At 35.5% G+C, this 24,757-nt stretch overlaps 1 protein-coding gene across 5 annotated transcripts; it reads left to right on the top strand.

The window, feature by feature from the left end:
- Positions 1–3,097: 3,097 nt before the first annotated feature.
- LOC131155101 (sister-chromatid cohesion protein 3) lies at positions 3,098–20,268 on the top strand. 5 transcript variants are annotated; one of them, XM_058108023.1, is made up of 22 exons: positions 3,098–3,377; positions 3,458–3,632; positions 4,049–4,161; positions 4,516–4,608; positions 4,775–4,938; positions 5,030–5,266; positions 5,388–5,532; positions 5,622–5,800; positions 5,894–6,039; positions 6,125–6,252; positions 7,278–7,451; positions 9,768–9,929; positions 10,016–10,216; positions 10,301–10,438; positions 10,527–10,727; positions 10,866–11,010; positions 15,716–15,822; positions 16,102–16,239; positions 16,827–17,086; positions 17,171–17,295; positions 18,543–18,837; positions 19,779–20,268. In XM_058108023.1, the coding sequence occupies exons 1-21, from the start codon at positions 3,333–3,335 to the stop codon at positions 18,812–18,814; spliced, it is 3,348 nt and encodes a 1,115-aa protein (XP_057964006.1). In that variant the 5' UTR covers positions 3,098–3,332; the 3' UTR covers positions 18,815–18,837; positions 19,779–20,268. The 5 variants fall into 5 exon arrangements, with proteins under 5 accessions (XP_057964006.1, XP_057964011.1, XP_057964009.1 ...); XM_058108028.1 differs by having other exon boundaries at positions 3,153–3,377; positions 10,016–10,210; positions 10,638–10,727; XM_058108026.1 differs by having other exon boundaries at positions 3,153–3,377; positions 10,016–10,210.
- The last annotated feature ends 4,489 nt before the right edge of the window (positions 20,269–24,757 follow it).

Below are 24,757 nucleotides of genomic sequence, written 5' to 3'. Positions count from 1 at the left end.
GTCCACTTCCACAGCCTACAAATAAAGCTAAATATATCATCAAAATTTATACATCGTAAAAAGGTGTCAATAGATGGCCGGCCAACCAAGTTGTTTACCAGCACAATTCTTACCTATAATCTTAACTAGCTCAAGAGAACACAAATTTCATTCTCATATACAAAATAGGTTTATTAGTAAAATTAATTGGAATTTTGGAAGAGTTTTAAAGAATATTTAAAAAAAAATGATGATGAGAAGTACGACTATGATAACAAACCTATTTTTTGTTTCTAGAGATTTCGGAGTAAGATGACAACTCTTTTCATGGGTGTCACTTAACATTAATAAGAAACGGTAAAAAAATTTCTTGAGCAATTATTTGTACTCATAACATTAGTACCATGAATTAGTAAAAACCATTCACATGAATCCAAACACCCTCATTAAATGAAACATATATATATATATATATATATATATATATATATATTCAATGGCATTAGACATATTTAAGCATGTATTATTAGGAAACCTTAGGATTTTGTCCCCAATTTATGTAGCCCAAGTCTAATTGTATTATAAATTAATTGTCAAAGAAAATACTTTAGAAAATGCATTCAAAGACCATATTTTATCAAACAAATAAAAGAATTAAGGAGGATTCATAACCATATTTTGTATAATAAAAAGAAACTATTCCTCAAAGCACTATAACAAAAATAATCAAAATCATTTAATAAAATAAAATAAACAAACCGAACAAACTATATGTTAGGGGACCAACTAAGTAGGTTAATCAAGGTTGATAAAAATTATCGACCAAAGTTCCAATTCAATTTATCATTATTAAAAACCAAACCATGCAAAGGTTTTTGTGAGGCCCAATAAACATCTAGAAATTAATATTTGGCCTATTAGCTAAAATCTCTTTCTAGGGCATAGAATCCATTCATTTTAAGGAAAACTTGAATATAATGTCGTTTTTTCTTAAGTATAATGTTGTTAGACCAACTTAGCAATGTAAACATGTTGGACATGTGGCTCATATTTTGAGTGGAACGCAAGCACCAGGGGGAAAGCATCGTAAAGCAAGGAACAAAGAGAAAAGGTTGCAGGAGGCAAACCATCGACGATTTGGCCTAACCATCGACATTTTCGGGACATTTTGCAGGGATTTGCTCTCGTGTTAAAACCGTTGACTGTTTGGCTAAAACCTTCGACGATTATGCTTGAACACGTTACGAAATTTTGAATCGGAGATCAGTAGATTGAGAGTTTTTGGAGGATTTTCCTCTGGGTGATTGCTACAGAAGTGTTTTAGATATAGTAGAACTCTTGTGTATGCATAAGATTAATATTTAATCATATTACGTAACCCTAATTGGGTAAGCTTGATGTAAGCTTCATTGTGATAGTGAAAAACAACCGCTACTCCCGTGGACATAGGCAAATTATCAGACCATGTAAATTCTTGTGTCTTTGTGTTATTGCTTTCATTTGTTCTCATTGTTGAGTGATTTCTAATTTCGTACAATTCATCGTTGAGTGCTTGTATTACTTGTTTTGTGATTGTTTCATGAGTTTGTGTGAGGGCTTCCGTTGTGCGCACTCAATCACCAACAATTGGTATCAAAGCGCCAATTGTGCACAACAATTGGTATCAGAGCACTGGTTGTTCACCAACAAAACATTATTAAATTGTCTAATTACTAAAATGTTGTAGCAAATTTAGTCGACTTTAGCATCATAGAGGTCTCCCAAAAACATCCTTAGCCTCCAAACCATGATTTTCTTTTGACTATTAGTAACGTGGGGTGGTTGTTGATTCACTAATGATTCATGGATTGAGACTCTAATCTAGTTACTTTTTTTGGAATGAACAACTGATGCAGATGTGGGTACTAATTTGTTTCCAGATAATAGTCAACATACTTTTCAAAAAGTAATTATAAATACAAGCATTTAGCATAATTACCAATTCTAAAATGTGTGTCACACATCTTCTCTTCTAAATTAACATGTTTTGAGGTCTTATTGTGTATATCTTTTTAGAGTTATCTTCCATCCAAAAAGTTTACCTTCCACCCAATGACCATCTCTTTAGGGATCTATTTAAGAAGGCATGTCATAGTTCATAGGTCATAAAAGGTTATACTTCTAACTATAAACATAAATAATGGTTAAATTTATATTTTACTAACTATACTTTTTATTTTCTTAATACTTTTTTTTTTTCATTTATGCTTGTCAAAATTCCAAAAAATGCATAATAGAGTGTTTGCGTAATGCTTAGATTTTTATGAAACAGGATCTTGCTCAAGATATGATAGGATGATATTAGAAAATTAAATAAAAAAACTAAATTCACTCGAGTAATCAGTCTATTCATCCAATAGGGAAGCTACTTATTTATAAGTATAATTATATCTCATTCTATCAAACTTTACGCCCCTATCGCAGCTTAGTGCATTAAATTAGTTAGCCTGGTGCATGGTTTCTAGTTAGACATATCAAATCCCATAGCTCTTGCAATTTTAACTAGGCAATCTAAAAACTAGTTAGCTTGATATATAGCTTTTAGTTCAACATATTAAATTTAATAACTCTTATAATTTAAACTTGATAATTTAAAAATTATAATCAAATTATGTCTTACCATGCCCAATTTTTTAGCTTAGACACGTATGCCTGTGGTATAATATTGAGACCTATCTCATAACAACTCATTTTTAAAACGAGTCAACAAAAGAATTAGCTTAACACGAAACACAATTTTTTTACCTCACCGATTAATTTATATTTCGGATTCAATATTTTATTTTATTGCATTTTCATTTTATTTTACTCCGTAAACTAAATACAGCTTAAAAAAATTTTATGCATTATAAATTATTCCGGGTCATTAGTTATTATGTTAGATAGGACCTGTAAAATTAACCTTGTTACAAAAGAATGAAATAAAATCCAATAAAATAAATTCGTTCTTACCTCTTCTTATTTTTTAATTCTGTGATGAATCGGGGATCTGCATTCCGGCGGTTTTATAATGGACGGTCGAGATTAATCAGCCGTCCAATCATGTACCATAGCAGGGGAGAAGATTCAATGCATCGGCGATGCATGTTAAATGTTACTGCTTCACTGCGATGCATCTCCTCCACGATCGAGTGGCGATAATGTCGTTGACAACTGGATTTTGGCGGGAGATTTTTCTTTTTTTCTTTTCACACTCCGTTTCTCTCTCGGCGAACTTCTAGGGCAAATGTTCCATTTGCAGAAACAGTAGAGTAGGCTCTCTCCCTCTCTCTCGATTTTCAGGGCAAGCATTCTGCTGGCAGAGTCGTTGGGTGATGGAGGGTGTAGCTGTAGCTTCCGAAGCATCTGCTCGCCGCCCAGTGAGTTTCATCTCTCTCTCTCTTTCTCTCTCTCTCTCTCTCGTGTATTTGACGTAATTTTGCTGTTTTCGAGTGTATAGAAGAGGAGTAGGGTTTATGACAGAGCCAGCGATCCAAGTGATCAGACCGCTGGACCGATGGAGCGAGAGGAATCATTTGATGATCTCGAAGAAGTTCATCCCATAGCTAAAAGAAATCGAACTATAGAAGGGACTTCACGCCCAGGTCCAGGTCCAGGAGACACGAGCTTGATTGGTATGTTTATTCTTCGTCTTCCTTTTTGGCCTTGGATTAACTTGAAGAACTGTTGGCCTTAGATTGGCTGTATCTTGTTCCTTTTCCATTATTTAATAAATTTCTAGCGTGAGAATTATCGACTCAATGCTAAAACTAAAACGATCACTGCCCATTAGAAACACCTGGATGTGGGAAAACTCATAGAGGCACCTCTTAATTTATTAATTCAGGTATATTTTATTGAAATTAAGTGCAGAACAGCCAAAAAGAAAATTATTTTTGGAGGTGTTGACCGCTAAATTGTGATTCCATGATAATAATATGTCCCTGTTTTGTGATGAAGATGAAGCAAACACAATATACCTTGTTCATAATGGGAAACTTATTTTTGATATTGATACACTTGAGTTAAATTTACATGTCTTTATCTTCAGAGGTTATCAAAGGTGATGGGAAATTCATTCCTCAAGTGGTCAAGCTTTGGGTTGAGCAATATGAAACGAATCCAAAACCTGCAATGGTTGAACTCTTAATGATGCTGTTTGAGGTAAACTACTTTTTAATCTTTAAGAAATTGACTTAATTTTCTGGCTGTTTGACTTTAACTGCTTCTTTATCTTTAAGAAACTGACTTAATTTCTTCTGCAATGTATCCACAAACATATATAGATGCACACACACACATACTCGTGTGCATGTTTGTATGATGAAACATAAAAGAGAGGTTGCAGGACTAGAATAACTAAAGTTCGACGAATTAGTAGGATGGTATAGTAAGTCCAAGATCACTGACTGATTTTCCTTTAATTCTGTTACGTAAGAATGAACCCTGATGATTTAACAACCTTCATACATGTTTCATGACGTGAAACTGTGACTGGCAAATTTTACAATTTTGCAGGCATGTGGAGCAAAGTATCATATTGAAGGAAACTTCCTGGACGAGACTGATGTTGACGATGTAGTGGTTGCTCTTGTCAATCTTGCTAGGAAAGTATCCTTCTCTACTGCATAATTTTTTTTTATTTCATATACTTGTCTTACTGTTATAAACAATGATTATCCTATTCAAAGTTCTTTTGAAACATCCAAATGGACTATGTCATCTTAAATTTATGGGTTGAGGCTTCTGCCCTTTGGTTGGCTTAACTTAAATATAGGGAGAAATTGAAGATTATCAAAGTTCAAAAAAGAAGGAATTCAAGCACTTCAAGGATAACCTTCTTTCATTCTGGGACAACTTAGTCATTGAGTGTCAAAATGGGCCATTGTTTGATCAGGCTTTGTTCGAAAAGTGTATGGACTATATAATTGCATTGTCATGGTTAGTATCTAATTTTATAAATTTAAACTTAAATATAAGTTCGTGAAGTAGCTTATTTTAGTTGAGTGTGTTTTGTGTCCATGGAAATCAGCACTCCTCCACGAGTTTATCGTCAGGTTGCTTCTTTGATGGGTCTCCAACTTGTCACATCTTTCATTACTGTTGCTAAAATGCTTGGAGCCCAGCGAGAAACTACTCAGAGACAGTTAAATGCCGAAAAGAAAAAAAAAACCGAGGGGCCTCGTGTGGAGTCACTGAATAAAAGGCTATCAGTTACTCATGAAAAAATAACTTTTATAGAGAATATGATGCGCAAAATATTTACTGGGTAAGGTTCTTTGACTTAATATCATTAATCAAAAGCAGTGAAAAAGTATCTGACTTGATAAAGCTATGGTTGTCTTAGCAAAAGGATTATATTTATTAAAATTGTTTGTTGCCTTTTGAAGGTTATTTGTGCATCGGTACAGAGATATTGACCCCAATATCCGAATATCATGCATACAGTCCCTCGGTGTCTGGGTTCTGTCATACCCATCATTGTTCTTGCAGGATTTATATTTGAAGTATCTTGGGTGGACACTAAATGATAAAGTAATTACTGGATTTTACTAAATATATGTTTTCTTATGACTGCTTTTTTGTTGCAAAACTAACAACTTTTCTTTTAATTGCATGTGAAGAGTGCTGGTGTCAGAAAAGCTTCTATCCTTGCACTGCAGAATCTTTATGAAGTAAACGATAATGTGCCTTCCCTTGGTCTCTTTACTGAAAGGTTTTCTAACCGGATGATTGAGCTTGCAGATGACATTGATGTTTCTGTGGCTGTATGTGCCATAGGACTTGTTAAACAACTACTAAGGTAAATGATTTTCTCTTATGGGAGTTCTATTCACATATATTAATTTTTTACCCCTTGGTAAAAGTCTAATTTGATTTTTTTGGTATTGTGCAGACATCAACTTCTAATTGACGATGACTTAGGTCCGCTATATGATTTACTCATTGATGATCCACCAGAAGTTAGGCGTGCTATAGGAGCTCTTGTATATGATCACTTGATTGCTCAAAAGTTTAATAGCTCCCAATCTCACTCAAAAGGTTGCAACCTTCTTTATTCTCTGCAGTACCACTTATGTATTATGATCAAGCTATTGTATTCATGTTCATGAAATTTCCTTTTCAGGTGATGATAGTGATTCTTCTGAGGTCCATCTAGGTAGAATGTTGCAAATACTAAGGGAGTTCTCAACAGATCCAATTTTGAGTACTTACGTCATTGATGATGTTTGGGAGTACATGAATGCTATGAAAGTATGTGGTTGTATGCTTTGGGAGTCTTCAAGAGGTCCAATTTAATTAATTATGACATTGATAATATCAGATTATAAATAAATGTAAAAAAAATTTATTTGATTTTTTTTGTAGTCATTTTTAATGGCTATAAATAATTAATTTCCTGTAAAAATTTATATGAGTTTTTTCTTCTAAAAAATTCAATAATATCAATTTTAAGGTCAAACAATTTATCAAAATCAGTCAAAAAACATTCTTAGTTGGTTTTTAGTTTGACAAGCACGTCTATTTTTCTTAGGCCATGCAAGCTTTAATAAAAATGTCATGATTCATGATGGCTTGTGATGCCTCTATGTTGCCACATAAATGCACTAGCCAGCTTTCCATAAAACCTCAACCACCGCACTTTGGTGACTGCATTACTCTGTGAAACACCTAAGTTTGACTCTTGGGTTTTTTGTTTTGGGCTAGTCTTCAACCTCCTATGTGGAATAATGAGCAACTAATTGCAACTGTGTGGAATAATGTTTGCCGTGCATTGGGGGCCTTTTCCATTTAAAAAACAAGGTATTGCATTACTAAATTCTTTGAAATGGGAAATTTGAGGGAAGTGTTTATGTACGACCAATTGGCACAAGAGAAGGATGCAGAAGTAAGAAAAAACAATAGGAAATTAAAATAGAGCGTAAAAGTGAAGAAAAAACTGAATTTAACCTCCTCATGGTTGCACATAAAGCCTAGTAATAATCTTTCTTCTAATACTATGCAAGGAAATTATCTCTAGGAAGGAATATCAAACCCTAAAAGGAAATACCTCTCAGCAATAATATCAAATCCCCAAAAACTAGACCAAGATGTAATTAAAAATATTTAAATCATTAAACCATAGATGGTCACATGGACCCTATATTATGTATATGGTAGACATGAAGGTCTCGATGAGTGTGACCCCATCAGTTTCTCTAAAATCAAGTTTTCCATGTAACCGATGAGATGAATTGTCTTTTTGTTTCTTATTCAGGTGTACATATTTCTTCTTACAGGATTGGAAGTGTATAATATCCATGCTTCTGGATGAGAATCCAAAGATTGAGCTTACTGATGTGGATGCTACAAACTTGATTCGACTTCTCAGTGCATCTGTCAAGAAGGCTGTTGGAGAGAGGATTGTTCCTGCCACCGACAATCGGAAGCAATATTACAATAAAGCTCAGAAGGTGTGCATTTATTTCATTTTATTCCTCACCTAGTAAAGAGAGGCAGTGGTGGGATCTAGACATCCAAAAAGCTGTTAAGACAAAAAGAATGTTAGTTTAAGACATGGCAAAAATATGGAAATATGGAAAACTTTAAAAAGTATAAAGGCATGAAAATATGCAAAAAGAAAAAAGGTTGTTAGTGAAGCTAACATGGAGCATATAATAGTTTATATAGTAGATTAAATACAAAAGATGTGAAAAGACGTTTAAACTTGTTAGAGCTAGAAAAAGAAAGAGAACGGACTTAGGTAGTATTAGATGTATAAAAAACGAGGATGATAGTGTTTTGGTTGAAGTAGAGGACATAAAAATGACAGAGTTACTTTAATAAGTTATTTAATGAAAACCAAGTAGAGGCTTAAACTTAGAATCGAAAAATGATGAAAATGCTAGAAATTTGAGATTTATCCACAAAATTATAGTTAATGAAGTTAAGTTTGCATTAAAAAAGATGAAAATGGAAAAGCTATATGATTGGATGACATCATAATTGAAGTTTGGAAATGCCTCGGTGATAACAGAATTATTTGGTTAAATAGTTTATTTAAGACAATTAGAAAAATTAAGAAAATGTGAAATGAATGAGGGAAATTCACTTTAATGCCTATATGCAATGGTAAAAGGCGATATTCAAAATTGTAGTGTCTATTGTGGAATTAAATTTATGAGTGATATGGCACTTTGGTAATGGGTAATTGGACAAAGACTAAGGTTAGAAGCTAGAGTTTCTAGAAAATTAATTTGGTTTTATGTGTGGGAGATGAACAACAAAAGCTATGTATTAGTGGAAAATTTTAAGGGGAAAAAAGGGGACTTGCACACGGTTTCTATTTGACCTAGAGAAAGTGATAGGGTATCTAGGGTAGTTCTATGGTGGGTTTTTGGAAGAAAAAAGAATATATAGTAGTTATATTGATGTCATAAGGATATGTGCTATAGAGTTATGACTAGGGAAAGTCTAAGGAATTTTCAATCACAATAGATGTACATCAAGGATGTGAAACCTTTTTTGCATTAGTAATGAATGAACTTACTAGGAGTATTTAAAATGTGGTTCCATGGTGTACGTTGAATATGATAGTAGTCTTGATTGATAAAACTAGAGAGGGAGCAAAATCCAAGTTAGAGTTGTGGAGAAAAGCTTTAAAATCTAGAGCTTTTAAGACAACTAGAAATAAGACAACATATATGAAATGCAACTTAGTCATGGCAGGAGGAATATTGGAGAAAAGATTAAATTTGATGGTTAAGAAATTAATAGCAGTAATAGATTTCGATACCTTGGATATATTATGCAAGCTAAAAGAGAAATTAAGGAAGATGTAATTCATAGAATAAAACGGAGAAGTACTACGGATGTTTTTTTTGAGTGTAGAACCCTTAAAATTAAAAAGAAAATTTTATGGGACGAATATAAGACCAACTATGCTATATGGATCAGAATTTAGGCAATTAAGAAACAATATATAATGTGAATTATTAGGTAGATGAGGGTGATAATTCTAAATGATAAATTAAGGAATGAACAGTTTCAAGGTAAGTTGGGAATAATACGTGTAGAGGGCTGGTTGAGTTGGTTTGGGAACTTGTGATGTACGTCAAATAATGCACCAATGAGAAGTGAGCTAGTTAATTTTAGTGGCAGTAGAAGAGGCAAGGATAGACCTGAGTTAATTGGGAATGAGATAGTGATTAAGGATTTAACAGCCCTCCATTTTGTTAGTGGATATTGTCCAGTTGTGCAGATTGATTAAAAAAGATTCATGTAGCTGACCTGATCCAGCAGCACTAAGCTTGGCGGTGGTTATTGTTTATTTTTTTATAGTTAGGCTTAAAGATTGTTTATGAAACTCTTAGTTTTAAGTTTATTTTTGCCAGATCACATGATGCCTTGGACTTCGTAGACGATGCTTGGTGTAGGCTGTAAAGTGCTTATGAACTGAAGACAGTTTTTAATTTCCATTTTGCAAGCTTAGGTGCAAGAATGTAAATGAATTGCTTTAATTTGAAAATAGATTCTGTGAATATATGAATTAGTAGTGTTAGGCAGCTGTTTATACATGACATCCCATTTATAGATTGTAAATCCATATGAGCTGGTCAGCCAGTGCAATCTTTGGCTCGCTTTCCCAATATTTAGGCTGCTTTATTTTGTTTTATGGTATGCTTGTGCCTTATTGTAGTCATATATTGCATGACAATATGGTGGTCATTGCCCTCACATACTTGGAGAATCCTTTGCTCTTTTTTGAATTTCTCTGTTTCATCTGGTAGGAAATATTTGAAAACAACAAACAGGACATAACTGTTGTCATGATGAAGAATTGCCCACATCTTCTACGCAAATTCATGGCTGACAAAGCAAAAATCCCATCATTAGTTGATATTATCGTGCATATGAACCTTGAGCTATATTCCCTGAAGAGGCAGGAGCAGGTGGGTCACAGAATGTCTAGTTGATGGAAGTTGATATGCCTAGCAACCTGGTAACAAATTGGGTAATCAGTTGCTTGCCTTTTCAGAATTTTAGAACCACTGTTGAGCTCATTAAAGAGGCCTTTTTCAAGCATGGTGAGAAGGATGCACTCAGATCCTGTGTGAAGGCTATAAACTTCTGTTGCACTGAAAGCCAGGGTGAGCTGCAAGATTTTGCTGAAAGTAAATTGAAGGAACTGGAGGATGAGCTAATTGCTAAGCTTAAGTCTGCAATAAAAGATGTAATGGTATATTTCTACAATTCTACTTTATTTATTTTCATGCTTCTTTTAAACTGGATAAAATGTGATATTTAATTTCTTTTACTGCAGGATGGTGATGATGAATATTCCCTTATTGTAAATTTGAAAAGGTTGTATGAGCTTCAGTTGTCAAGGTCTGTGCCCATTGATAGCTTATATGAAGATATTGTTACGATTCTTCGAGGTTTCAGAAACATGCAAGATGAGGTGTGTAAAACAAAGCTTCCATGAAAAACATGTATTATATTTTCCCTCTTTTTCAAATTGTTGTGATTTGCTGTTCATGTTTATTCAGGCTGTCAGTTTTCTGCTTCTCAACATGTATTTGCATGTAGCATGGTGCTTGCATTCCATTATAACTAGCGATAATGTCTTTGAAGCATCATTATCTTCTTTGCTATCCAAGCGTAATGCCTTGTTTGAGCAACTTGAGTACTTCCTTCGCACTCCTGCTGAGGTCCAGGAGGTTAATTATGGCAACTGGGTAGCTTGCAGGGTAAGCATTGTTCACACTAATCTAAGAAGTTTGACCTAACATATTCTATTACAGTGAAGCATTTGTTCATAATATTTTTTATTGAACTATTCCAGAATGCTTCAATTTTGGTCTAACAAAATCTCTGGCATGCCCAAGGTTTGCACTATACTCGCAGAAATGTGGTGCTTGTTCAGAAAAGGGAATTTTTCTTCAACAAAGCTGGAATCATTAGGATTTTGTCCAGATGCATCAAGTCTTCAGAAGTTTTGGAAATTGTGTGAACAGCAGCTTAATATTTCAGGTAGACGGTTTTCTCGTTTGGGCTGTTGTTCATAAAATGTGTTTAATATTCTGATAATTGGACCACTTTATGGTTCAAAATTGGATAATTTATCTCAAGTATGAAGTATTGTTAGAATACTAGTAATACTATTGGTTGTTTGTGTTTTAGAAGGTGCCAGCATAAGGTGAGGCATTTTGCCCTTGATGAGGCAAGGCATAAGCTTCTGGAGAAGTTAATATTTTAATTTTAAAATATATACTAGGAACAATAAAATAAGTTTTGAATCACTATAAAAATAGATTAGGCATGTCCCAAAATTGCATTTTCTAAGCTGTCTTTGCCCATAAAGTTAGGGCAAAAGTTACAATATCACAAGCACACGCCCATCCAAGAAATAAATACTCACTCAGTTGACACAGATGATATGAACAAACTAATGAACTAAAACATTCTCTCGGCCATCATCTCTCTTGACTTGCTCTTTGGGGCTTTGCACACATAGATGTGGCATGTCAGAGAGAGAATCAAGTTTCAGTAGCAAGATAGTCAAGAGAGAGAAGCAAATTGAAGAGGCAGAGTAATGTAGACAAGAAGCAAGACCTTGGGAAGATCCTTGAATTAAGAATAGTTGTTTCAAGGAATTGTTGAGTTTAATTTGTAGTTCATTATGTGTTTAGTTCAATTAGTATAGGATTATGTGTATTTTGGGGTTTGTAATATTTGTGTAATGTTGAGGTTTGTTTGTAATTCATATAGTTTTTGGGGTATGTGTGTAATTTTATGTGTTTTAGGCTTTCTTATAAATAGTGTATGAAAGCCATGCTGTAAGCAGTTGATGAATTTGAATTGAATTGAATGCAAGTTTTCCCCCTGGTATCTCCTCTTTCCTCCCTTCTCCTTCCTCCCTTCTCATTTCTCCATGCTGTAGAACCTTGATGCTGCCCCTGCGTCACAGAGGAATTCAATAGAGGAGATGTTGTCGAAAAGAGAGAGAACTTTAAAAGCCCGTCAATTGTGCTTCACTTGCAAGTTGCTAGAGTGAAAGGTTGAGAGAGGTTGTTGGAGAAGAGGAGGTTGTCAAAGGGTGAAGAGAAAGGGCAAGTGATGCGAAATGGGAAGGGACCTTCAAGCTCAAATCCTCTGTTTTTTGTTTTATATGTTTTATCAGAAAAAGGCATATGCCTTTCCAAATTAGTAGTAAAAGGCATGTTTTTTAACTGTTTGGGCATATGCATATACCTAACACAAAGAAAGGTGTTTGCCTTTTAGGATTTTTGCCTTTTGTACTCATTCTAGATGTGTTGTGCCTTTGCTAGGCCTATATAATTGGTTCTTTTCAGTTCTGTTTTACCCAAAACCGATGACCGAACTATAAATTTTGGTTCTTAAACTTTAAGATTGAAACTAAACCGTAAATCGTTGGTTATATTGAAGTTCATAATCGGTTTTAGTGGTCCAGTTTGGTTTTTTTTTTTTTTTTTAATTTTATAAAGCTTTAAATGTTATGAACTGGGCTATGTTCTCCAATTGAGCATCAAGCCCAATTAGACATAAATCCGAAATATTAAAGACCATTGGGTCGAAGACCAAAGCCATGGCCCATTCTAAGCCCAAGTGTGAGTTGAAGGAGTGGTAGCACTTTTTATAATAGGAGGAAGGGTTTCACTTCCTTCTTTTGAGCGATGTGGGACAAATGTTTTCAACAATACACAAACTAACAAAAGCAATTGGGTGGTTGGCCATGTCTTCTCCTTCCCTTGTTCCCTTGTCAACAACAACAACAAACCAAGCCATAAGTTCCACTTGGTAGGGTTGACTACATTAATCCTTTTCTGCCAATTTACACGATCATGGGCAATTTCTTTCAGCAAAGTCAGGGCTATTAAGTCCTTACCTTCTCATTCCAAGTTATTTTAGGTTTGCCCTTGATGCTAGGTTGCTAGAGATGAGGAACTAGCAGATCACATACACACACTCAACTGGTAGCTTGCTCACCATTCAATGGAATCCACCAAAGAGATACAAAAGCAAGAAAACTTACGACTCTAAAGATGCAGATAATTCACCACTTTAAAGATACAAAATTTAAATATTAAAGTTCACCACTCACAAAGGAGTTATAGAATTGAAGAGAAACAAGGCTAGGCCAAAGGCACCTATTTTCATTCAAAATCACACTCTAATATGCTACTACATGCCCTCAGATTCTTTCATGGACTTGGAAAAACCCTCCAGCTTAAGAAAATACCACTTCACATTTTCTAGCTAAATATAATACACTTTGACAAAATTAAGACTCAAAACAAGAGCTCGACACTTTTTCTTACATAGGGAATACAAACAGACACATAAAAAGCTTAAACTGGCCGACTGCACACTAAAATTCAAACTACCATAACTTCTAGCAGACAACTCCAATTAATGTCTAATCTAGTTCACTAAAAAGAGCACTACTTCAACTTTAATTCCATAGTTGGCATGTTTATTTTTAAGCTCCAGAAACTATATGAGAATGGGCTCAAAACTGGGCCAAAACTTGCTGGTCCACAACTTGGAGCTTGCATGCATCATTAAGCCACCTTCCAACAGCCCAAATTCATTTGAATTTGTTGACCACACTCCTGTGTCAACTTCTACCCCTTCTACTGCCCCTTGTAGTAACTAGCTCATTCCTCCTAATTGGTGCACTATTTGGCTATGTTGCAAATGTCCAAACCATCTAGCCACCTATCACTTATCTTTTACAAGAGTTATGCCTAACTTATCGAAAATATGTGCATTCCTTAATATCTTTAATATTACATCACTCATTCACCTTAGAATTCCCATCTTGGAAACTTTTACTTCTTTTACTTTTTAGATATGTTGTTTCTTAGTTGCCCAACATTCTTATCCATATAGTATAGCTGGTCTCACAACCGTATTATAGAACTTTGCTTTTAATTTTAAGGGTATTTTACAATCACGCACACCCAAAGCACTTCTCCATTTTACACAACCCGTTTTAACTCTATGTATTACATCTTTTTCAACTTCTTCTTCAGCTTGCATAATAGACCCAAGGTATCAAAATCTACTAGTGCTATTGATTTCTTGATCATCAAGTTTAATCTTTTTTCCCAATATTCCTCCGACTATAATTGAAACAACGTATCATGTATCCTATCTTTTTTCTACTTATATTAAAACCTCTAGATTCTAAAGCTTCTATCCATAATTGTAACTTAGATTCTACTCCACCCCTAGTTTCATCAATAGACAATATCATTTGTAAATAACATATATCAAGGAACCTCATTTTGGATGCTCCTACTAAGTTCATGCATCTCTAGAGCAAAAAGATAAGGGCTCAAAGCAAATCCATGATGTATACCTATTGTGATTTAAAATTCCCTAGCCTCTCCATCTGTAGTCCTAATGCTATCATTACTCCGTTGTACATATCCTTAATAGCATTTGTATACCTACTATGTACGCCCTTTTCTTTTCTAAAACATATCATAAAATTTCCCTAGGTACCGTTCATACGTTTTCTCTAAGTCAATAAAAAACATATGCAAGTCCATTGTTCCACATCAAAAATCAGTAAAGTGGGAAGTGCCTCGCCTTTATAAAAACCCCATCCCAGTCTTTGAAAACTACAACTGCATGTGCTAATAAACCACATAAAATTAGAAAATTAAAATTTTGAAAAATATATAAAAAAAATAAATATAGGAATATATTAAAATGTAAATAAATGTGTAAGTCTTTGCAGTTTAGTTTTCTTGTAAAGCTGAAACCAAAACCGAAAACCATATTTTTATAATAATCAAAACTGAAACTGAAAAACCAGGCCGAAATGCTTGACAGTTTGATTTTGGTTTGGTTTTCGGTAATTTTTGCACACCCCTAGACTTCGCCCCTAGCTCCAGCATGCGTTGAATACACCTTTAATAGAACATTGATTGAGGGTGCTATATCTTTTTTGTGCCCTGCATATAACATTATTTTATCCATTTAACAAGCACTAGGTTGAGGATGGTCATTTGATTGCTTGATTAATCATTTGACACACTCAGGCTACTCAGCATTGTTCTCTACAGTAAGCAAACGGTCTTCAATATGATTCTTGTGGTCATCTGGTTAGGCTAACTAAGATATTTAGTATGCTATACCTATCCTTTGTTTAATGTCTCATGCTGTAGCATGAGGTGCTATAATAGTACTTTAACAACATAATTGTGGATTGAATTGTCAGATATACTTAGTTGTGTCACCCAATACATATTATTAGTGGCAAAAGCCAGCATTGGATTACAGAGATTGAATGAAAAGCTATAGCTTGACTGGTCTCTGACAGCTGATAACTCTGTATATTGATATTGGCCATGCGTCCACCTTCAAGCCTGAAGAAAAGAAGCTTGTCATAGGTGGACTGCCAATGGCTGTGAGAAAAGATGTGAATCTGAAAATGGATTTAGGTAGAGCTTGAAGTTCCAAAAAAAAAAAAAAGTTTTCATCAGTAGTTAAATATTTACCTATTGCTTTGTCTCTTTTTCTTTTTCTTTTTTTATCTTATTTTGCATGGTTTTATTCATTCTGAGCTTGTGCGGGGACCAAATGATGAATGATCCTATAACCTAGATCGACAGTTGAAAACATGATTAACAGTCATAAATTTGGCATAGGGTATTCATTTAACTGTTGAAACCTTTGAACTTCTAATTTCTGCCTCTTGCAGATGAGACAGAAGATGCAGATGCAAACAAAGAGTATGTGGAGGAGACAAATCGAGATGCAGTCATGATTGCTGCTGCAAAATTGGTTGCTAGTGATACAGTTCCTAAGGTGAAGACATATTTCTTGTATATTATTAAGTGTAACAATTTCACTCATTGCAACTGAGTATAAACATTTTGGGAATTCTTCCGAGGCAGTGATTTTGATCACGCACTTCAGTTGAGATATTTTCCCTTAGGATATAATTCAGATCCTGTTCAGTTGAGCTAGATCTTGTTATCACTCCTGTAACTATCCCTCAATACGCAGATCATTCCTTTGCTTACCACATATTTTCTTCCAATCAACTGCAAGGAATATTTCATTTCATTGCTGTTTTTAATGCAGGACTATCTAGGTCCAGAGATCATTTCTCATTTTGTGATGCATGGAGCAAGTGTGGCAGAGATTGTTAAGCATCTGATCGCTGTTCTAAAGGAAAAAGATGATGATGTCCACAGTATCTTTCTAGAAGCATTGAGAAGGGTAATGCTTCTAGACTTAGGGGTTGGGAAACTTCTTAATTCATGTTGTTCAAGATGCTTGTTTATGTGTTCTGTCATAGACATCTAAGAGCTACTTGGTGATTGAGAAGAATCATCGCTCAAATTTTTCCCTCTCCTTAATCCTTGGTGGGGGTGTAGAGATATTTGCTGAGATGCACTGCCTGTACAGTATAGTTTGAATTGGCTTATTGTGGCCAATTCGTGTGTATTTTTCTATGAATTAGAAGTCTCTTCCCTTTCCTTCTTTCATCCTAGGGGAAAAAAGGTGTTATCGGGAGGTGGTTGTTGGTTAGTTTGACCATAAGTTGTTTACATGATTTGAGCCATGGGGGAGGGGTTTGTTAGTTAGTTTGACCATAAGTTGTTTACTTGATTTGAGCCAGATGAATGGACAAGTATACCTTTCCTTGGCTATGACCCAGCGTCCTGAGATGTACTGGAAGATGGAGATCTTGCAATGGAAAAAGTGCTCCCTGCATCTGACATTTGCTCTAAAGTTTTGATTGTCATGCATCTTCCCATTTAGATTGTAAATATTAACTTCCTTCAATTTTGGCCTTTGACTAGGCCTATCATCGGCATGCAATGGAACTTTCCAAGAGTCATGATGAGGGCATGAAATCTTTTCTAGAATGCAAGAATCTGGCTGCTCGACTTTCTGGGATATTTGTTGGTGCTGCTCGAAACAAGCATAGAACAGACATTTTACAAATTATCAAGAATGGTATTGAGTATGCTTTCCTGGATGCTCCAAAGCAGCTGTCATTCTTGGAGAGTGCCGTGCTCCCATTCATATCCAAACTTCCTACTGCTGATGTCCTGAACATGTAAGAGATTAAATGTCATTATTAAAAGCAGTTTTTATTTTTTTTCATAAGATGTGCTTTAAGAAATGATTTCTTTGCAAATAGTCTCAAGCATGTTCAAAAACGAACGGAGAATGTAAACACGGATCAAGATCCCAGCGGGTGGCAACCTTATTACATATTTATTGACAGCTTACGTGAAAAGTATGCAAAGAATGAAGTTCTCCAAGGTACTTCTATATTTCTACTAGAGTGACACATTTGGCCACGATTTTCTATTTACACTGAGTTTTTTCCATCCTTTTTTGTGTTCTACATGGAAATCATTTCCTATATATATATATATATATATTTTGTTTTTTCCAGCATTCTAAAACTAGGCAGGAGACTTTTCAATCAATTCATTTGTCCAAAATGAAGAGTAGCACATTTGTTGCTGTATTTATTTTGATGCTAATCTTACTGTAGTTTGATGGGTACAGCTTTAAATAAAATGGAAAAGGATTCCTCTGCATTGTCATGTTTCCAATTAAAAAACCAGAGTTTTGCTTTTTTCGTCTTCTTATTTTGAAGGATTAAGTGTTTGCTGCTTGACAGTATTCCTGCTCTGTTGTTCTTAGTGGCTAATTTTGAATTCTGCCTCTGAACCACAATGTTTTTATTATTTATGTTTGTTATGTCGTTAGATTACCACTTTACCTAAAAGCTTAAGCTGTTAGGTTGTGGGCCAACAATGTATATCAAGCCTTAACACTCCCCCGCTCATGTAGCATGATTGCTCATGGATAGATAAGCAAATGACAAATGACCATACAGGGAATAAGAGAGATTTTTACAACCAAACAATAAGCGCAGGCAACAAGACTAGAGCCCAAGGCTTCCTGGCAACCATGGCTCTGATACCATATTACAAATCTGAAATAAAATGAAATCTAATGAATAAATTACAGCATTTAAGATTTGAGAAGAATAAGAGAAGGGGAAGAAGAGAGACAGCTGAGAGGCAGCAGTCAGCAGTCCTGGAGAAATGCGTACTGATCCAGTCTTTATATATTAATGATAAAAAATTTGAAGGAAAAAAAATATCCCCTTTCACGCGATCTAATTAATAATATATTGATTATATTTCCTTTACATATTTTTTGGGGTGGGGTTCTTTGTGGGGAGACTTCATGTCAATCTTGATGCAAGCACCAGGCACAATGAGACCCCCAAATATGTTTAATTTTAGAGTTAATTATCTTTGAATTGATGACATTTCCTGGTCTGAAGTGATTGTGGTTATGCTTCCAATTGAGCCTAAAATTGTCACTGCTATTTCTCATGATGTTAGTTTGTTTTCACCTACTATCAATCTAATTGTGTATTACTGTTGAAATTTGTTATCTTTCTTCTAATGAAGCATATCATGTAATCTTTGAATTAGACTTTGGACTTTATTTTTGCTATATGAGGGCTTATGCAGTTTTAGTTGCAGATGAGAGAGAGGGGACTACTGTAAGACGCCGAGGACGTCCACGTAAGCAGCCTAATATCCAGGGAAAGAAACTATTTGATGAACAGAATGCAGGTGAAGAAGATTCAATTAGCATGTATGACCATGACGCTCATGGTGAAGAAGAGAAACAAGGAGAGGAAGAAGAGGATGCTCCTTTGATACATTCATTTCCGTCATCATCCAAGTTGAGGTCATTGAAAGTTACGAGAGATGAAAACGGAGGCCAGACAGGGCCCAGAGAATCTGGATGAACTCTGCTCTGCAGATTTAATAGGTAGTATGAAATGTCTTTGCCAACTATGCATTATTGAAAATGCATTACTTTTTTCCATCAAAGCAGATTAACGATTATCTGTCTGACATTTGTGTGCAGTTCTTAATATGTGTTTATTAGCATTTTTTTAGTTCACTGTTTTATGATTTGTTCAGTTCACATTCAAAGTGCTTCATCAATAAACAAAAAATAAACTAAATTATATATACATGCTGGGTATAATATCCTGTAAATGAAGGTGAGCAATTTTATAATCAGCTCCAAACATAAATATAGCCTTGGAAGGTGTGCCTGCTGTGTCCTATAATATTACTAGGTTTTCTGTTCATTGGAATAGTAACTTGACTGGCCGACTGAAATATCTGAAAAGGGATGTTTCAGACTTGTTGCTGTTTGTTGAATTGCTTCTTTGACCATTCACAAAAATCCACTGTGCATTACAGCTTATTAATGTAACCAATCTCGATTTACACGATTAATTTCCCTTCCATTGCATGTGCTGGTGTACACCTGATACTGGACTTTTAGCAACTAGTTGTTTTGTCAACTTTGCCCTATTGATAATTTTATACTCGGTTTTTTCCCCCATTTGATTTGGTTTTCTTGCTTGCATTCATAATTTGTTAGTTATGACTAATTCAGTGAATTGCAATTGCTTTCTTTCACAGTTTCCACAACTTTTTATTGATTGTGCAGTGTAGTACATTTTTAGGAGGCATCTATCTATCGTGACATAGTCAGCTTCACATCAATATGCCCCCAGATAGACCCATTTGTTTGCTGTAGTCATATTTGAATGTTGTAAGCACGGATATTAATTATTTCTTAAAACACCTTTATTATGGCTAGGTCTCGCATTTGGTCTCTACCAGTTATTGGTTGTCCAGATCAATACTGCTGCTGATTTTACTGATCTAATCACTTGATTTTGCATTGTGCAGGGCTGGGGCCTCTCGACTGCTATCTACTCTAAATTACACATTGTATGTGTTTAAAACGGATCGTGTATATAAAAATAGTGGGAATAGTCTCTTTGGCTAACAGGAGTATATGTATATTCTTCCATTCTGCATCTTTATGTAAAAATTTTTGTAGTAGGAAAGCCATGTGGTCTAATATCTACATGTATCCTTGCTTGTATTTACCAAGCTCGTAACCAACATTTAACCAGTTCTCATCCTATTTTGCTTGTGGCAAGGAATTGCATACCATTGAGGTTGAAAAGAAGTATGCTCACTCCATGTTTGGTTTGTGTAATGGGATCGAAAAAGAAATTCAGGTTGGGAGTAGAAACATTGTAACAATAGAATGAAATGTGCAATTCTATTCCAGTGTTGGGTTGAAGCATGGAATTGAGAGTAGAATGAAATTACATTTATATGTCGGTGTTGTGTAATAAAACTAGCCAAATGGAACCAAGTTTCTGCAGAATTTGTTACCTGTATGACATTTTAGTAATAATCTATTATGCTTATTATAATGCCCTTATTTTTACAAGCATCAAAATGCTCAAGCTGGTGATGAAATTATATTTATTTGAATTGTATCACAATGCACAAGTCAAAATGTAATATTTCAATAATGACGTCCTTAATATTACAATCATCAAAATGCATGCGCATCGTGTTGTGCATGCCTATGTAGCATAATACCTAGCAAGAATTCATGAAAGTCATTCATAGTAATTAAATTACTTCATTTCTCATAAAGGAAAGTCAATTTCCCACCTTTCTTTTGACATAGAAAACTAAAGAAAATATTAGTTGTTAAATGATGACAATCAAACAAACAAGTTGTTTTATAGGTTTGTTTCTTTGTAAGGTATAAACCCAACGTCTATTGCCACAACCATGCCTCCAAAAACTCTAGAACCGTGCAACCATTGTCACTGCCCTAAACTACAACAAAAACAAAAACTATTCAAACCCATAGCAAAAAGGTTGAGATCAAAGGTTTTTTTAAAAAAAAAACAAAAGGTTGAAAGAGATGAATCTATGCAGAGAATTGCAAAAAAATTACCGAGGGCCTACGATCATCTCCATGCACTTGTGTTTAACATAAATCAAAGTGTGGAAGCAACATAAATAATAAATAAATAAATAGCTGAGATTGAATAGAAAAAAAAAAAGAGGTTCGTCTAACCTTGATATCACATAGGTCAAGGGAATAATCACCAAATACCCTAGGTCTTCTACACCCTGCGTTTTAACTCAAATCAAAGCACAAGACCAAATATAGTATGTAATCCATGCTCTTGAATGGAAAAAATCACCATGATATCACTTTGTTCAGATTCAATAGAATCCATGTCCAAATTGTAATAACCCGAATTCAGAAAAAATAAAAGAAAATAAATAAAAGAAAAAAGGAAAAATAAAAGAAGGGAAAAGGAATTTAAAAAAAGGCATCAAAGAGGGACTCGCCGACGAATTTGTTCTCCTCGTCAACGAACATCTGTTTGGATTTCGTCGATGAGTACATGTATCTTGTCGACGAGGAATTACCGAGGGTAGGGAAAATTTAGGTTTTTAAACGCTTCATTGACGAACATGATGACCTCGTCAACGAATGTTCTTCTGGGCTTCGTCGACGAAGGCTCCGGTATAAAGTGACCCTGGATCATTTCCTCCATGAAATTTCTCTCTCCTCTCGTTTTCCCTCTCTAGGTTTTGGTTTCCCTACCTTCTTTCTTCAAATCCGACCCAAATTTAACCCAATTTAACGATCAGAAACCACCACGACGTTCCTAGGGAGTTTCTCTTCAAGTTAGCCGAAGCAAAAACTTGATTTGGAGTACTTTGGTACCACTCCAAAACTAGGGTAAGTAGGATATTTTTAATATTAAATTAAGTATTGGGAGTGTGTGGGCCTAGGAGATGTTAAATGATTAAAATTCTAGGGTTAAACTTGTAGAGATCCAAACCAAGAAAATAAAGAAATTAAATAAGAAAAGGAAAAAGGAGATTTCAGCAGGCTTCGTCGACGAAGACCATGTTCTCGTCGACGAAGGCCCTTATGTGGTTTGTCACCGAAATTCAAAGCATCGTCGACGAAGAGATCTAGAACAACCTAAAATATCAGACTTAGGGTTCGTCGACGAAACCCTTCTTTTGTCGATGAACGGCCTTCTGTAGTTCGTTGACGAAGGCGCCATTTCATCAATGAAGCTAACAGACTCAGGGGTCTATAAATAGGATTTTTATCTACTTCTTCATTAAGAAAGCTAAATATCTCTCCCTCTCTCTCTCTTCGATCTTTCACCAATCGTTGCCCATTTCGACGATCGGAAGTTTCCACGAGGATCAGGGAGCGAATATCTACAAGTCTAGCGGAGTGGATTCTTAATCTAGGAAAAAAAACAAGGGTTCGGTTTTCGAGTGTCTTAGGTTGTTTTTTAGGAAATAGGTAAGGGGATTATATTATGTCAGTTATGTTTATGAGTTCTAAAAGAATGAAATCTTAAAACGGTTTTTAGATAAATAGTTGTGGCTTTTTTAGGGTTTTCGGGCCTAAGGTTCGGTTAACCGACTTTATTTTCAAAACCAACCGTTTAAATTTAAATATGATATTTTTAAAGTATAGTATTAGACCTTTTGAATGTTTTCACCGGTTGGAAAATTGTTATTTCAAACCATAGACTTGTTTTAAAACCAACCAAAGACAGTAGGGTTGATTATCTCCATATTTACCTTATTTATCTATATATCTATATTTAATAAAATAACAACCTGAAGATATTCATACCCTAGTTTTAGCAACAGTATTTATGTTCTCAAGCAGATGATCTATTTATGTGCTACCAGATGAAAATTATGTGGCATGAGTATGGTTTTTAATTGACATTAAATAAGCAGGTTTTTGTGTAATACTGAAATGTAACGACTATATACCAAGATATGAGATAAGATGGCTATATGCTGATATGTGATATGATGGCTAAATGTCGAGTTTATGAAATGTTGATTTTTACCAAGCCAGTTGTGATAGATATGATACGCCGATTTTTACCGAGTTAGTATCCGATAGATGTTTTCACAAAATTACTTACAGATTAAGTTGTATACAATTTTATGAAATGAATAATGTTTCAGTTTTATTATGATGTAAATTGCATATATGATAGTAGAGCCTTGTTATAATGATCTCATGGTTAGAGTACGGTACCATAGCTATATGCATGTAGGAGTGCAACAACACGTCTCAAATAAAGTGTAGATGGGAAAGGCGATTGGTGACCTAGGTAAAGTACTTCCCGATGCATAAATTTTGGGGCTCCGTCCGATGTAGTAATTCCTAATGACTCAGCCTTCAGGCGACCTTCGGGTACAGATTGAGCAAGCACCATCGTACTACTTTATGTTTGACTTAGCATTAGTCAGCCGACTATTTGTTAGGTCTAGCCTTCGGGCCGCACAACCTGTCATGGGGGGAAGCATGCCACACGTATATGTGATGGCGTGACGGCGCTAGTCCTATAGACTAGGTTGTATCTTCTAGGCATATATGGACATATTTACCATAGAAATATTGAGCCAGCAGTATGTTAGAGGAGCAAAAGCCAGTACATGCGGCGATGACATGGGGCTATTTTAGAGAAGTTTTATTTGAGCGGTAGTATTCAGGCCTCCCGGGGAGTAGGAATTCAAGTTTGTAGGTTGTGTGTGCGTTCTGCACCATGTATCGTTTCAACTATTCAATCTACGAGATTACTGCTAGAGGGATGCCAGGAGTATCTGGCGTTTGTGAAAGAAACACCGAGAGAATAACTTAAGCTGTAAGAGATTCCCGTAGTAAGTGAGTTCCCAGATGTGTTTCTAGAGGACTTGTCAGGATTGCCTCCTAATCGTGAGGTGGAGTTCGCTATAGAGTTGACTCTAGGCACGACACCTATTTCGAAAGCTCCATATCGTACGGCTCCGGCAGAACTAAGGGAATTAAAGGAGCAGCTACATGAGTTATAAGATAAGGGTTACATCCGACCGAGTGTTTCACCCTAGGGAGCACCGGTGCTGTTTATGAAGAAGAATGATGGGTCGATGAGGATGTGCATCAACTACAGAGAGATTAACAAGGTGATTGTAAAGAATAAATATCCGTTACCCAAAATTGATTATCTGTTTGACCAGCTTCAAGGCACACAGGTCTTCTCTAAGATCGATATGCAATTTGGGTATCATCAGCTGAAGGTGAAATCGGAGGACGTACCGAAGACTGCATTCCGGACTAGCTATGGCCACTATGAATTTCTGGTTATGCCTTTTAGATTAACCAATGCTCCTGCAGCATTTATGGACTTGATGAACAGGGTGTTCCACGAGTATCAAAATCAATTCGTGGTTGTTTTCATTCACAACATCCTGGTTTATTCGAGGAGTCCCGAGGAGCATGCAGTTCATTTAAGGTTGGTACTTCGGGTGCTCAGGGAGAAGAAGTTGTTTGCGAAATTTAAGAAATGCGAGTTCTAGTTATAGCAACTAGCATTCCTGGGGCATGTAGTGTCCAGGAAAGGGGTATCAGTGGATCCAAGTAAGATAGAAGCGATAGTGGACTAGTCAAGACCGAAGAATGTTCAGGAGGTCAGGAGTTTTCTAGGTCTTATAGGATACTACCGATGGTTCGTAGTAGGGTTCTCCAGACTATTAGGTCCAATGACACGACTCGCGAGGAAGAACGTGAAGTTTGAATGGACTGATGAGTGGAGCAAAGTTTTCAGGAACTAAAGCAGTGGCTGGTTATTGCTCCAGTTCCGACCATTTCATTAGGGGATGGTAGATTTGTTATCTACAGTGAGCCCTCTAGGAAGGGTCTCGGGTGTGTTCTAATGCAATAGGGAAAGGTAATTGCTTATGTTTCTCATCAACTCAAGGAGTACAAGAAGAACGACTCGACACACGATATGGAATTAGCAGCGGTAGTGTAT

This window comes from Malania oleifera, chromosome 5, assembly GCF_029873635.1.
Source record: "Malania oleifera isolate guangnan ecotype guangnan chromosome 5, ASM2987363v1, whole genome shotgun sequence".
Taxonomy (NCBI): Eukaryota; Viridiplantae; Streptophyta; class Magnoliopsida; order Santalales; family Ximeniaceae; genus Malania; species Malania oleifera.
The sequence above is the reverse complement of the archived record's forward strand: the minus strand, read 5'-3'. Positions and strand labels throughout refer to the sequence as shown.

Coding starts and splice junctions, on each gene's coding strand:
- LOC131155101 (XM_058108023.1), top strand. CDS start 3,333: ATGGAGGGTGTAGCTGTAGCTTCCGAAGCATCTGCTCGCCGCCCA. Junction 9,930..10,015: donor CCCTGAAGAGGCAGGAGCAG/GTGGGTCACAGA, acceptor TTGCCTTTTCAG/AATTTTAGAACCACTGTTGA. Junction 10,728..10,865: donor GCAACTGGGTAGCTTGCAGG/GTAAGCATTGTT, acceptor GGCATGCCCAAG/GTTTGCACTATACTCGCAGA.